The following is a 15,947-nucleotide window of genomic DNA, read 5'->3' as shown; positions in this document are numbered from 1 at the left end:
CCGTCTTAGTGCAACATGGGCGTAATGTAGTCATCATAGTCAAAAGCGGGATTTCAACTCCGAAACAGGAAGGGCTTCGGAGTTCGCTAGCCTTCGTTGGCCCTGTTTGGACCCAATAAAATGGCAACATGAGCAAACCATCGTGCGTGCCAACGGTCGTTGGCCCAGTGTGGACTTAATGTGTACGCAGCCAAAAATCACATTTTTCATGTTATAACTGTATGGTTAAAAATATACCAACCACATAATATTTATTATGGTGGCGACTTTTCCTTTGTAATGGACCTCTACCAGCCTACCTCTACCCAGTTACGTGGTAAAATCATATAAACCCTTTTAGCATAGGATCCTGTGACTGGACTGGACTGAACTAAACTGTCTGCTCACGTGTTATTTATTCGGAAGTAAAATGTAAAGACAAGCGTGGCATTTAACGTTTATAATTCGCGCGTAATGCAGCTTTCTTTCCTTCGTGACGTAAGCAATACGGTAAAATCCATTTCACACAATTTAATCGAAAACTACGTAAAATAATACTTTAACTTTGCTCAATTATCTTACATTGTTTGTCAAAACAAAATGTCGATATGATATGTTTTAGGTAAAAAAATAAATATTGTGTTTTTATAGAATAATTTTAAAAACAGGTCCTCTAAGGTTCCATTTACATAATCAATTTTGTTTTATAACGGAACGTTTTACTTCGCTTCGCATCAGCTGGCTGTAAAAAAAAATTAACGCGATATCGCGAAGGAGACTGGTCACACCGACGGCCACATCAAAATCCGGGGGTCTGGCGTGTGACCCTGTTAATTCTATTTAGCAATAAAGTAGCTGTGTAATATAAGATAAGACTTGTACCATTGAAACCGTGATATATAGCAAATTCTAGTGTTATTTATGTGGAAAATATGGAACGTGCTACTGGAACAGAAGTGTACGGGTGTGGCTCGCCCCAAACTACAGACATAACGCTGAATATACAAACGACAACTGGTGGTAACTTTTCAATCAGTTTGAACGGTAAAAATACAGTGGAGCACCTCAAGAAAGTGGTTTCAAAGAAGCTGAAAGTGTCTAAAGATCGAATATGCCTTCTGCATCGCGAAAGGTAAGTGCAACATTAGACGCCAAGCTTCTATTGTCAAACATCACGGAAATAAGTTGCGTCGATACGATGACGCATCCGCGTCCTTTGACTCTGCGATATTGACTTGAAGTTTTGCTTTCGCAGACAACTAAGGGATGGCACTCTGGAAGAGAATGGTCTGCTAGACGGGTCACGCGTCATCCTGCTGCCAAGCGTGGAGACAGGCCTCCTGGTATGTTATGGCTGCTTGGAATTTCGAAATTATTTAACACCTCACGATAATCACGTATTTCACAACAATGTGAAACTAATCATTGTCGCTATTTCATAAATAACTGTTTATATTGCTTCTATTGTCTAAATTAAAAATTATTTCCCTAATTTCTGATTGCATTGTTTCCAGAGTCAAAGACCTGAAAATTCTGTGATGCAGGCGCTAGAATCCCTAAATGACACACAGGTTAATGATTTCCTGAGTGGGAAATCACCCTTAAATTTAACAATGAGGTTAGGTGACCACATGATGTTGATCCAGCTGAGATTATCAACACTTGATTCTATAGCTTCAAGCACCTCTCGGTCCATTCGCACATCTACACCCACAAAGAGCGCCACTCCAGCAACTCGCACCAAAAGTGATACCAGGGAATCTCCCAGCCCTCAGAATACCCCACAAAAACCAGTAGACAATGATGAAATGTTTGAGGAAACTGAGAATACAAAGCCAGAACCACAGACACATGTTCTGCAAAAACAGGACTTGGAAATTTTGCAGAATGCTTTTGAGTTTTACAAATCAATGGCAGAAGAGAAATATGCTGAAAAACCTGAAAGTAGTCCAGAAAAAGATGAGTCCATGGACACAACAAACTGTACACTTTCAGATCTGTCTGATACATCATTAGAAAATGAACAATCTCCAATTAAATCATTATCTAATTTGGTGTCTAGTCCTATAGATGTATCTACCTCCGAAGGCAGGGATGCTGCCCTTGTGAACAGTGTAAAAAGTAATTTGATAGATTTGTTATCACAGAATAAGTTAGGTAATGAAGGGATCCCTTCCACAAGTGCCATTTGTGACAAAGCCTGTTCTACGTCCTCCAGCACCCCTGATAGCTCATTTAGTGATGATAGTGATAATTTCACTGATCAAAGTTCATTCCTAGCCGAGAGCACTATAGATGAATACCCTATGGAGAATCTCTTTAACAGTGCTGTGGATAAAGGTTTGTTTGAAGAACATGATGAATCTATGATGGACCGAGAGATCTCAAACCTGGCTACAACCAGTCACGGGACACAGGAAACCACTGGAGCATTACCATCTTTCCAGAGTATAAATGAACCACTAAAGAATAAGCGCTTTCAATATTTACTCCACAAGACTTCTAAATTCAAGCACCCTATTGGACAAAACAAGCAGAAAGCATTCATGCAGTCTGTGGTTAACAAACACAAGAAAAGGATGCAGAATAGACAGGATAGCAATTTGGTTCAGCCTTCTACATCGAGGACGGAGCCTTATATTACTAATTCAAGGAAACTCATCCTTCAGCCAAGCAATGGGCAGGTGGAAGATAATGCCACTCCTTCAACTTCAAAACAGATTCCATTCCGAGCACCTGATGCTCCGAAAAAACCACAAAGGGCGTCACCCACGCCACCTGTAGATACTAAAGCTCTCATAGAAGCATCAAAGAACTTAACCCAGAAGCTAAAGAAGCTGTCAAAGGAGGTATTGACGAATAAGATTGATCTCAGAGCTGCAGAGGAGACGGTGCGCACTAAAATTGGCCCTGGAGCTGTGATAGAGTCCATGAAACATCATGGCAAAGGAATATATTCAGGGACCTTTTCTGGCACACTGAATCCTGCACTTCAAGACAGGTAATTATCAATTTACTTTACTGTTTGCTAACTTGTATAATGTTTGTTATCTTCATTCTCATTGTTCTTGTATTCTTTATTTTTGGATGGTTTTGGATGTATTTTTTAGATGCTGTGTACTCATTATAGGATTTGAGAGTCAGAATTATTAGATGTATTGCCTTACTTTACCTATAATTATATTTTTATGCTGATTTATGAAACTTTAATCAATAAACTAAATAAAATTTATCCAGTACTACGTCAACATGAAAACTGAATATCTAGCTAATCAAGTTTATATGAAATTTCAGATATGGCCGACCAAAGAGGGATATATCCACAATCATTCACATACTGAATGATTTATTGTGTGCAGCGCCGCCTCTTGCATTGGCACAGGTAAATATTGATAATTATTGTAATTTGCTGTTCTTGAGCTGATTTGTCTCAGTAATTATTTTATGTTGATAAATAAATTCAAGGATATAGAAACAAACAGTAAAAGAAATATGTTATCTATTTACAAAAAAAAATGTTTCAAACTTAATTTAACTTTTCAGAAGGACACCAAGCGCTCATGCTCATCTAACACAGAATCAGAATCGAACAAATGCTTAGGCTGCAGCCAGCCCTCCTGCTCGTACGGCCAGTGCGACGGCCACCCGCCGTCCACGTCCGCCGCGCAGCCCTGCGCCTGCGACCAGCGGGACTGCCGCTGCGGCCGGCTGCACCGCAACGTGTGCCCGTCCTGCTCGGCCAAGTCCGTGTCTGGCGAATTGTGCAAGAAGTGTAACACGGCCAAAATATTAGCCTTGGAAAACTCCAAGACCAAGTGCAAATTGGAACAACTTAGGCTTGTCATGCAGCAAAAGAAACAGCGACGCGAGGCGCGGAAATTGAAGACCATGCCTTACAATTTGCCAACTAAGAACTTGGCCGCGGCCGACAAACCCGCCCCCATCCCAGAGGAGATAGAAACGGTTGCTTAACACGCAATATTAACGTAATACCCTAGACTAACGGTGCGTCGTCTTGCTGCTTTGTATGGAAATTAAAAATTTTCAGTGTTTGCGAGGCGAGCTGACGGCATGGCGCGCATTAATTTGCATCGAGATGTCTCCTGTCGTAGGCGTTGTATTGTTAGACTAAAGCCCTCCGAAATAGTTTTATACCTAAACCGAGTGAACATATTATTGTGACTGTAAAAAGTGATAGATTGTGTTTAGGTGTGATATATCTTAAAGGAGGCCTGTATAGAATTGTAACCTGTCTGCATTTGGAAACCTTCATGTGTATCCGAGTACTACACCATGTATTGCTTATACGAAAAGCATTTGCAATGGTGATTTCAAATGTACTTTCAGCTTTCAGAATATGCTTCATGCGAATATATTCAAATGCTTATTGTTGCTGCAACTCTGAAAAGAATGGGTACTTTCTCTCACATTTATCAATGAATATGAATTTATTTTGTAACTGTGAAGTATTACGTAGCCTATTGTTTTTGTATAGGGTACCCATGGAGGTAGACTTGGGTACGCATGTATGCCTCAGGTTTACATATGGATCAGCCAACGACATTCTAAATTACCATTCTGACTAAGTTCGGATCATAGAAGTAATCGTAGCGGTAATATTTTAAGTGCTATTATACGCATGTACAAATGATAAAGATTGATAATTAGCAAATCACTATAGCGTTGTAGTTAAGTAAGTCCTGCGATAGTTGCCTGGTGCGGCTTGAAATTGGTTTTTGTTGTTATTTTTTAGATTATATTTTATTATATTATTGGTTCAGTCACCTTTTTTAAATACTTTGCATATACTTAGTTTAATATTTTTGACAATCGATAAACGTTTCGAAATTTTAGCCCATTGTATTGATATTACTCATTTTGCTTTTTAATTGTTTTAACAGATTATTCTGGAACTCAATATAATGAGTCAAATTATATTATCTTGTGGAGCTGTATGAGCAACTTTTATCAAAGAAAAAACAGATCAATTGCGGGTTGGGCTCACTCATACTGGGTTCCGTACTATTGCTATTTAATTTATTTCTGCATATTCACAGATATATAGAATTATTATCATGATAATCTGTCTGTTACTATGACGACGCAGTATCGCGCATTTCTTGTCCTCTCAAACACATAGTTAACTAATATTATCTGTGGTACGATATACTAAAAACCGAACTAATAATATAGCACACTAAAGTTGTTCATATCAAATTGCTCTTATGCCTCGAAAATACATACCGATAAAAATTGTAAACAACTTTTAGTTTTTAATTTACCAATGGAAATTTCACAATGTTCCAGTTACATTATATCCCAAACTATTAGGTAGATTGGCACTGTTGTTTAAATTCTTTTCGTTATTTTTATTTTTCTTCTCAAATTTGTTGTTAAATTAATAAATGTTTTCATTGCACACATATCTCGTTTAGTTTTTTAGTAAGGTTGTACAGTTGAAAAATATTTTTACTCAAAAAAAAATTAGCCTACACAAATTTGTAATGAATACAACACTATCCCACAGAACAAATATTGAAGCACTAGAAAATATTAAGCTGTGTATATAACTATTATGCAAAATAGTGATAAAGTGCTTCTTATTGACGATTTCACCAATCGATTTACATGAAAAATATTTTATTGTTGAATTAGAAACAATACAGGATTTGTTTGTGAACTTATTCTTGGAGCACTAGAAATATAATCACTAGAAATCCTCACACGGAGTACAGAAATGGGTATGGAATTAACAAAATAAAGTTAAGTTTCAAATTTTATAGAATAGTTTTGCTTGGGATATTGATTAATTTCTAACTGTTATTGACCGTTATAATGAGATCAAAGTTCTGAGTGATACGACCCGAAATGCGAATCCAAGTCGGTGATACGACGACGGTTGTATTTCTTAGTATTTGTATGTAGAACACTCATACAAGTGCGGCAACGCGCGCCTGCAGCGAATGTGCATACAAATAACAAGAATATTCAACGATCCGATCCGATGTGTTCTGTATTGTTAGAAAAATGGAATTTATTGGTTTGATGACACCTGGCTAAGAAAATGAGACTGATCTCTTGAGTGTGATGAACTAAGATGGATTAATATCTTTACGAGTGCTGCGTGAGGTGAAATGAAACGACACTACTCTTTACGCTCTTTCAAAGCGATATTGCCCTGTTAACGAATTTAGAGTTGGTTGAAGTAGAACCATCAATATTATATTAACATTTAAAGATAATTTGATTGACAGAGTCCGAGTTTAATAGAATAAAGGAGCTTAGGGTTGTGCAGATAACGTAAGGAAATCGACGTACCATATGGGCACACAAAATTGAAGGTGATAATTATTCGAACGTAAAATCGCTAAGTTTGATTAGATTTACGTCGGCCATTTTGTATCCGACGTAACATCGAACAACATGAGAACATATTTTTCAGTGGAGACGAGTAAACTTTTTGTACAGAATATTGAAAGTCCATTATTGTCATCCTTTCAACTAATCAGTTCATGGTTACGTTCTCAAAATTTGTATTAATTTTCACGCCCCCGCCCGATAGCCCAGTGAATGCAATCTGCATGACCCTAAAAGCTCTCAAACGTGTGTAGAATCGAATTTGTTGTAGTAAGTCTTCCGTAACGTTGCAATATAAACCAGAGTAGAAGTAATATATTTCGAATTTTATTTGCAGTCGTTAATTCAAAATTTTATAAAATTACGAAAACTTTGGATTTAGGTTATTTGAAGAACTTAAATAAGCACGTTACTGCCAAATGCTAATCCCACAATGGTAAGGGACCAAGCGTAAGCTTGAGCAACTTCAAATTATAAATCAAAGCAATAAGTTTCCTCGGGTGATCCTAATCAAAGTGCCTATTTGGACTTATGTCTAACCTTCTAAAATGGATATGGATTGTTTGATAATTTACTGAACTACAAATCTAAAAGGATACAAATATGATTATTAAAAAAATATGACAATATTCAAACAAATATTGATAAAAGGCATTAAAACAACCTAATTTTGGAATGGTAGACATGGTCCTAAGTAATGTAAGGTGCCGTTAATGTTGTGCCATTTATCAGTAAGCTCACGAAATGTAAATGTACATTATTCATGGCACATTAACCTATTTACTCGTCTAATCCTATTGTCTGCATAATCTCATTTCTTCGTTTTGGTCGAAAAATTCTTCAAAGTTCCCTTTACAAAGTTTAGAAATGTAGACAATGAAATTAGATACACTGAAGATGGAATACTTAAAACATTTCTCGATATAAACTCTACACTTGTAACTCGATATAAATATACGAAATTAAACCGAAAGTTTTTTTAAATGACGTAGATTAGTATATACACTACGTCATTAAAAAAAAACAAATACTTATGGGCTTTAGTAAAAATATTTGTTACATAAGAAATTACTGTTACTTGTATGATGTAAAAAAGCTTTTAGTTCAAACTTCGATGAAAATAATGTATACGTTTGTATGGAGAAATGTTGCCTTGATTAGGTAGGTACCCATTTTTGTTTTGTTCGATCTCTTACCAATCTGGTTCAAACTTCAGTTATTTTCCACACTCAACTCCCCCTTGCATACTTTTTTATCAGATAAAATATTGACCTTCCCTTACAACGCACGCAGATTGTTTATTGTATATAAAAATTTGTTACCAATACTATATTTAGTCGTGAGACGTTTTGTTATAAGGTTTTGAGGGAAACTTGTGAATTGTTTTCTTTTGTCTTGTATTTGCATGTCTAGTGAGGAGAATAAAGTTAAATAACAAAACTATTACTTGGTTTCACTCGATAATTTTCACTCTTAAAAATACAAAGGAAAATAAAAGTGAATGGTTTTTAGAAATAAAGAAAAACATTTATTGTAAAATGTTCTAATTTATATTAGGTATAAATACTTTACTGGTCGTGTCATGGGTTGCGATGTGGCCACATATTCGTTCTGACATTCGACTCGACAGAATATAATATGTGCTTAATTTTGATATGCATTCGACGATAACTATTCACAACACAAAATATATACAAATAAACCTGCTTTAACAATGTCTTTTACAAAAAGTCTAATCCAACGCGAACTTAAGTAAATAATTAAGTTTTGTAAGACTAATCTTAACAAAGTTGGATTTTATTTACTTAACAACTAAGAACAACAAGTTATAAAAGTATTAAAAAAGTTTGCTCGAAAGGAGTTATAGCGGAGCATCGACAAAAACAACGTGTGTACTTCTCGTAAATTATTTTATTATAAAGTTCATCTCATATAAATTAGCATATAACCCACACACGCGTATCCACGCACACAACACCACTCCGCCGCGTAAAACGCTGCGCAGATAACTTCGTTACGAAAAATAGAAAAGAAATCGATTACTGCGCAGCGTTTTCCGCGACGCGACTTAGTTACGTATTGGCTGAAATTTTCGGCCAATCCGTGAGTTTTTCTCCTTAGAATAGAAGCGTGCTCATCCCGCCCATTTCGGCTTGTTCTTTGACGAATATCTCAAAGTACTGGTAGATGATTGTGACGGCCAACAGGATACCGGTGCCTGAGCCGATGGCGCCGAGGAAGTCGGCCAGTACCGACAAGGCGCCAATACAAAGGCCTCCGAAAGCGGCCGCGGTGGGGATGTATCTGTTGAGCTCGTGAATCATGGAGTTGTCCCTGTGTCCGCGCATCACCATTTGCTGTTCTTTCAGTTGTTTCGCCACCTGTGAAGGAAAAGTGAGTCGTAATCGTGCACTTTCACTTGTGAAAGTAGATCAATGTTGGCGCTTTCGATAATTAAATTCGTTTAGGCATTTAAAAATGCTATCACTTCGTACGACATCTTCTTTCTTATTGGACAAATTGGGTAATTGTAATGAAAATGTTTTGTAAGAACTAGGTATATATAACTGATTTTACTCTTTGCACGCGGGGTCATTATTTTAAATGCGCCTCTGTACGCGGTTACGCATGACGTCAATTCTGTTAACTGGCTAGATACACATATCAACAAAGATATATTTTCTATACGGAGGACGTATTAATGCAACTCAGTTGTTGCCATATATATAATACAGCATAATGACCAGAGCTCGGAATAGATAGATTGATTTTATGTACTTGCATCATGAATTATCATAGAAAGCATAACATGGATAAGCCTCTTTTCCGGGATTCCATTTCAGTACTTACAGTAAACTACATTGTCCGCGGGTAACATAGGTCTACAATTTACGTGAACGAAGTCGGGGGAAAACAGCTACCACTAATATATTCTTCATCCCACTTGTAAAAATTCCGTAAAAAATCTTAATTATTTACAAATCCCCCAATCCCGGACGGAGGCATGTCCAAATTAATATATACGTTTCAGTTCATTGACCCCAATCCAATGTTCAACAATGGCACAACTCACATCCTTGGCGGAGGAGCCGGACACGTCGATCCAGGTCTTGGAGAAGAAGGCGCAGGAGCCCAGCATGAAGACGACGTAGAGCACGGCGTGCAGCGGGTCGTGCGCGATGTGCGCCAGCGACTCGGGCGGGCTGAAGTAGTAGCACAGCCCGCCCACCGGGTAGGCGCGCGCCGGCCCGCCGCCGCCCACGTCCGCCCACACGCCCAGCAGGTTCACCAGGAAGTTGCCGCTGAATTTCACCGCCAGCATCTGGAGGAAACGCGCTTTAAATTCAAATTTGGAAAACCAATAAATTTGTTCGCGTGTCGGACTTGAGCAGAAGAGCTTTCATAGTGCTTAGTTCAAATTTGGAAAACCAATAAATTTATTCGCATGTTGGACTTGAGCAGAAGAGTTTTCATAGATAGTATACTTTTTTCTTTATTGAAAGGGCCAATAATGGAAATACTGTTAAACAAAACAAAAAAAAATCGTTTGAGAAAAATGAGAAAATTTGGCATAATCCAAATAAAACTATTAATGGACTGTCAAGTTCAAGAGTAACACCTCAGTCCTCTGTTATCTTTGCTTCTCATCTGGTTAAAAAAGGATAAACTCGATCGATAATAAACAAGTATGAACCATAAGCATCATTTTTTATTTCAAAAACACCCCACCATGCAAATCTTTTTTAATTATTTGATGGTTAAAAAGTTATTTCTATGATTGATATATATTCCTTCTTTCACTTACAATATTAAAATAAAAAACATTTATTATCAAGACACTCACCTGAGAAATGACGTAGAGGTTAGAAACAAGAGCAGACTGAAGAATGATAGGGATGTTGGAGGTGTAGAACAGTTTGATCGGATACGACGAGTACTGGCCGCGGTAACGCGCCGACTTGATTGGCAGGTCCACGCGGAAGCCCTGTGGAAAACATTATATCTCCATACATATAATGAAATAGTAACCGACCTTTTGTATTTAAAACATATAAGTAAAATATAGATATGGGAAATCTATATAAGACCAGCAGAAGCCAAAAATTTGATGTTTAATAATCTGCTCCGATTTTGATGTGGTTTTCTCCGATGTGTCTGAGATTTGGTCCAACTTAGAACTATATGAATCTCAATTCTATCATAAAGCCATACCGTTGAACGTGGCCTTTTAGTCTTTTTAAGACTGTTAGCTCTATATTGCAAGTGTTATAGACGTGATTATGACGTAGGTCTTACCTGGAAGTATATAACTATAGCGAAGACCAATACAGTAGCGAGCAAGTTCATCAAGTTAGGTAAGTTCTGTCGGTAGAACGCTTCTCTGAGGGCGCGCACTTTATCAGGTCTCGTGGCCAACAAGTGGAACAGTGCTATCACTGCACCTTCGAATTCTGTGCCGCGACCTGGCAAAAAAAAAATTCGATTCATTAACACAACTGTGTTTTTATTATTATAGAAAACAATTTTTTTTAACAAATTTCAATGGTCAAAAACTATCTAAGATATACTTTTTTTATCAAGACTTAAAGGTAGGTATTTTATTTAATATTTGTTTACAACAGAAGCTTATAAACTAACCCTTTTTAAAATCGAAAAATATATTGTTAGTGACCAATTAACAAAAACTGATGAACTTCACATTTAGTTGTATTATGTGTAGGAAAAGCTGTTTTATCGTCTGAACAAAAAATGTGAATTTTAAAAATAAAATAAAACTCGTAATTACCAGTGTTGACGGTAGCCGGTGAGAACGCCTTCCAGACAATGGTTTCACAGATGTTGGTCGCGATGAAAAGGGAGATACCGGAGCCGAGACCGTATCCTGAAATAATACATAATCGCTTAGTCTTCTTATTATAATCAAGATGACGCCTATGATATCAATCTAGGCATTGAGTCTCTTCATAAATAAATATTAACGTGTTCTCAGTTGCAACCTCCACCACTTTGTTTCTGGGCCTGCTTGGAGTCTGCTTGGGCAATCTATTACTATCTATGTAGTGCTTCGGCGTTTTGGTAACACCACATTTTGATTATATTTAATTAGTTTTACTATGTTTACAATAATAACTATGTTGTGTGTGCGCGTTATTGGGTTCCAGTTCAGTGTGTAAACCACACAGGTGAAAAATAAATTTAAACTTAAAACAATATTAAATATGTAATGAAAAACCCTGCTCAAACCAGAATGTCAATCTATGGCAAGTTTTCTTCTTCCTTCCGACATTAATCCCAGTTACAACCTCACCTCTTTGGTGAGAATATCAAGGTTTGCCTTTGACCATGACCATGATTCGTGAGACATGTTTTTCATAAAGCAACTCCCTTCTGACCTCTGCAACCTTTGCGGGGGAACTTAGTCCTTATCAGCTCGTGGTTAAAGCTGGTTACACCCTCCACAGAAGTGTTTCGGGGCCCACGATCCGTCATCCAAGTTCTCTTTCCACTTGGTCCAGTTCTATTCAGTTTCTCATCAGAAAATATTTTTTTAAATGATTACCACCGATAACAACTAGACAACATAAAAAAAAATATTTAAAGAACCAACCTTTCTGAAGAAGTTCATCTAGCAGCAACACAATCAAACCGGCCACAAACAGCTGGATGATGATGAGCAGACACACACCGGCCCCGATCTCGCTGGGCTCCCCGTACATGCCTGTCATTACGTACACGATGGCCTGGCCCACGGTGATCACCATGCCGAATACTGAAATAGGAATTAAGTTTACTTATCTGAGATATATAGGAGAAGTGTAGAAACCATGACTTTTAGGATTTACACTCACAGGTACCTACATGCTTTCACGCAACACATTCGCACACGATATAGTAATCATTAAAGAATATGTATTTGTTGTGATTAAATTATTCATATGATTGAGGAGACGCATTATATACATATATAATGTATTTTATTCTGGAGGTGGGCGTAGTCATCTGCGACACAGTTAAATAACTTCTGCAGATGTCATCTTTATCCTAAGTGATTCAATTTTACTGGTTATCGTTTAAATATTATTTCATTATTTTTATAAATATTTAGCTGTCTTCATGCATGATACAAGATTCGGCGATGGCATGGTCATGCAAGGCGTAACATACGGTTACCCCTCAAAATAAGTAAAACAGAATTAAAGGGGCACTAAAGACAAGTTGCAGGTACTTTGGGCAGATGTAGTCGTAAAGAAAAAGCCTCTTATGTTATTTGGCTTATATATGTATATAAACAAACTTTGTATTGTAGACTTGTGGGTTGGTCATTTCTCTATGGCCAATAAAAAATTTAACAAATGTTCGGGGAAAAAATATTTTAACTAATTTTTAACTAGTAAACGTGGGATTCTTCTTTTGGGCGATGGGCAAGCAACCTGTAACTATTTGAATATCAATTCCATCATTAAATCTACCCCATATGGGATGAACAACTTTAATCATCAATCTATAAAGTGAAAGTACTTTTGAGATTAGTAGTAACATTGTCAATTCCTTATCATACAAAAAATGGCAATGTGCCAGACTTAGTTCACACTGGCAATGTGCTGTCATGACCAAGGATATTCATTCAAAAATAACTTCGTCGTCTTAACTATTAAATTCATCTCAAATGTTAAAATCCTTAATCTTTTGAAACATTGAAACCAAAGCTACTGAACAGATTCAAATTACTACAGAAAAGGGAGGAAAAGTTTGTTTATGAAGAAAAATTGTTTTTACTTATCTATAATACATATTTAATAAAAAAAAAAAAAATAGTAACTGACAGATGTCTTTACTTGAAACATATTGCCAAAAATTCGATATGGAAAATCTGTAGAAGACCAACAGAAGCAACAAATATTATTTTTTAATTTATGTCTGCCTGTCTGTATGTTTGTAATTGTAACGTTTGTTATTGTAAAAACTATTGTTCCAATTTGAACGCGCTTTCCTCAGGTGTGTTATGCTTGGTCCTACTTAGAAATTGGTAAAAAAACATTTCTCCCCCCACCACTCTAAAGGGCCATACAGGGGGTCAACTTTAATGTATTGAGATTGTCAGTGAAATTTTACCGCAAACGAAGTTGTGGGCAACAGCTAGTGTACAATAATTGTAAAGCTGTCTCTGGTGTTCTGGTAACATCTATTGTCTATTTCATACAATTCTCAAGACTCAAGCTGAAGGCCTTTGAGAATTTTCTAATAAATAATTATTTTAAAATAAGAAATTAAATACTCACATTTCTGTGCTCCATTAAACAAAGCCCTGTCTTTCGGAGTGTCACCAACTTCAATGATCTTCGCTCCAGCTAACAGCTGCATGATCAGTCCAGATGTGACAATGGGAGAGATACCAAGTTCCATTAGGGTTCCTCTGTTTGAGGCAAGGATCACACGGATCCAGTAAAAGGGATCCGCGCTGTCCGAAGACATTATACCGAATAAGGGGATCTGGAAGAAGATAGTATTTTTTAAAGACATTTCTTTTGAAATAAAAAGTTTTCTTAAATTTTATGTGATAACAGCCAGGTATTATAAATAAAGTAATAATTTTATTTTAACATTAGGTTTATTTTATAATGTCAAACATGAAGTAACACTGATTATGGTTCTTTCTATTTAAATTTTAGATTAAATAATTATAGAACAAATTGTACATAATGTTTTCATTTATTTGAGACTAATTTCCTAAGGTGTTTAATATGATTAATATATCTTTGAGTGATTCAACTGAATGTGGCCCTTCAGACTTTTCAGGACTGTTTGCTCTGGTCTACTTAATTACTTTATTTTGCTGCTTTATACATACATACATATGGTCACGTCTATATCCCTTGCGGGGTAGACAGAGCCACCAGTCTGCTTTATGTAGGGTATTAGGTATGTTTAAAGTTTGGAAACAAAAAAATATAAATATTAAATTTTACTCAATTGGATAAAGGAACTATTGTGATGGAGAGTAAATGTAAATGTAATTAAAGTAAATACTATAATTAACTAAAGTAAACATATGGGTACAAGATAATAATTGGTATATGTGGCACTATTCACTCACCTGACAACATACTAAGAAAATAAATAGTGTGATTGCAGTCCATAATACTTTCTCCCGGAATTGGATCTGAAAAGGGAAGTTTCAAGTTAGAAATCGTTCAGCAAAGACAAACATTGTGAAGTACAGTTACTTATTCCACATACATTTTGGATAGGGTTATGTTACTTTCACTCAAGAATTATGCATAAAAATAATGATAAAACAGATCAAGGTATTACACAATAGTTTATTTAGATGATCTATTTATAAATAAGGGTTGTAAAATACAAATAAAGAAGGAAATGTTGGTCTTACCTTTCTCTCAGGTTTTGCTATCTCCGGCAATATACTGCAAAACGGCTTTATAACTTCGAGGAATTTTACTGAAAACGCGAATAAAACAACGTTAAAATGCACGTTTAACACATAATAGTGACTTTTCAGTGAGAGAAATGCTCAAAATTACACAAATACGTGTCGTCTAGCTTATTACTATTTTTAGATATAAATACGAAGGATACTCACTTCCCATTTTGATTTATTGCGATTTAACTATCCTAACTAAATTATCAACTGATCAAATCGAGTAAAACCATTCAACTTTTGTTCATTAGTAACACTCCACTAAGACTTTTAGCAAGAAAGAGCCTGCGCAACGCCGCCAACGAGCTGTCCACAAATGACACGTCCACAACGTCATGTCACGTGACCTGTGATGTTGGCGTTTGTAATGTTGCCAGATAATTAAAATATAATTGAATTAATAATGATGCATTCATGCATTTCCAAGTACATAGATTATTATGCATAGTCCTCGTGCATTCACTGGGAATAGGGGTACCTCGGATACTTGTGGAGATAAAGTCAATAGCATCGGCCACCACGGCTTATCTTACTGATGATGTCGGTCGCAGTGCACGCCACAGTACAATTGACCTTTGAAAGCGCGAACGTAGCGGCTGCTTTAGAGCCAATGGCTACTACGCGATGATGGAATGACAGACTTGTGAGAACGTATGTGGCGCAGCAATATCGGCGGAATATCACAAGCGTCGCAAATAGAGTAGTCTCGATATAGGCAACTTGTTTGTGCCGTTTGCAGAGGAAACGCTAGGACCGTTGGGGCCGTTTCTTTCAAGATTTGTCATGATAGGCAAAAAGAGCTTTTCCCAAAAAATAAGTGTTGCAATTTAAAGGGGCAATGCGGCCATTATTTTGGGCACGCTATCAGATTTTATAGATCGTATGACCTGTCAGTGGAAAATGTTTACGAATATGTCAAACGATCTTACTTATAATTATTTTATTTGTTTCAATTCATTAGATTTATAGGATATGTTGAGATGGTTCGGTCATGTGGAGAGGATGAATAAAACAGGTTGACTAAGCAGATATACAAGGAGAGTGTGGAGGGAAAGGTCGGAGTGGGAAGACCTAGACGAACGTATCTTGATCAAATTAAGGACGTCCTGGTGAAGGGTCAGGTCAAAAGTACCCGAAACCGCCGAGCTTGCATGAAGAGAGTTATGTGAATGAA

General features: G+C 36.7%; 2 protein-coding genes across 2 annotated transcripts; one reads left to right on the top strand and one right to left on the bottom strand.

The window, feature by feature from the left end:
* The first annotated feature begins 744 nt into the window (after positions 1–744).
* Positions 745–5,400, top strand: LOC106143543 (midnolin homolog). The gene is made up of 5 exons (XM_013345663.2): positions 745–1,111; positions 1,235–1,322; positions 1,494–2,980; positions 3,274–3,361; positions 3,523–5,400. Exons 1-5 carry the CDS (start codon positions 912–914, stop codon positions 3,949–3,951), a joined length of 2,292 nt encoding a protein of 763 aa, XP_013201117.2. The 5' UTR covers positions 745–911; the 3' UTR covers positions 3,952–5,400.
* A 2,829-nt stretch (positions 5,401–8,229) lies between these two features.
* Positions 8,230–15,109, bottom strand: LOC106143544 (protein transport protein Sec61 subunit alpha). The gene is made up of 10 exons (XM_060944918.1): positions 14,936–15,109; positions 14,726–14,793; positions 14,432–14,497; positions 13,617–13,827; positions 11,945–12,106; positions 11,123–11,218; positions 10,633–10,799; positions 10,181–10,321; positions 9,410–9,658; positions 8,230–8,717 (listed from the first exon to the last, which is right to left on the bottom strand). Exons 1-10 carry the CDS (start codon positions 14,940–14,942, stop codon positions 8,454–8,456), a joined length of 1,431 nt encoding a protein of 476 aa, XP_060800901.1. The 5' UTR covers positions 14,943–15,109; the 3' UTR covers positions 8,230–8,453.
* Positions 15,110–15,947: the final 838 nt, after the last annotated feature.

This window comes from Amyelois transitella, chromosome 7 (genome assembly GCF_032362555.1).
Source record: "Amyelois transitella isolate CPQ chromosome 7, ilAmyTran1.1, whole genome shotgun sequence".
Classification (NCBI taxonomy): domain Eukaryota; kingdom Metazoa; phylum Arthropoda; class Insecta; order Lepidoptera; family Pyralidae; genus Amyelois; species Amyelois transitella.
Note: the sequence above shows the minus strand (reverse complement) of the source record. Positions and strands in the feature narration are given on the sequence as shown.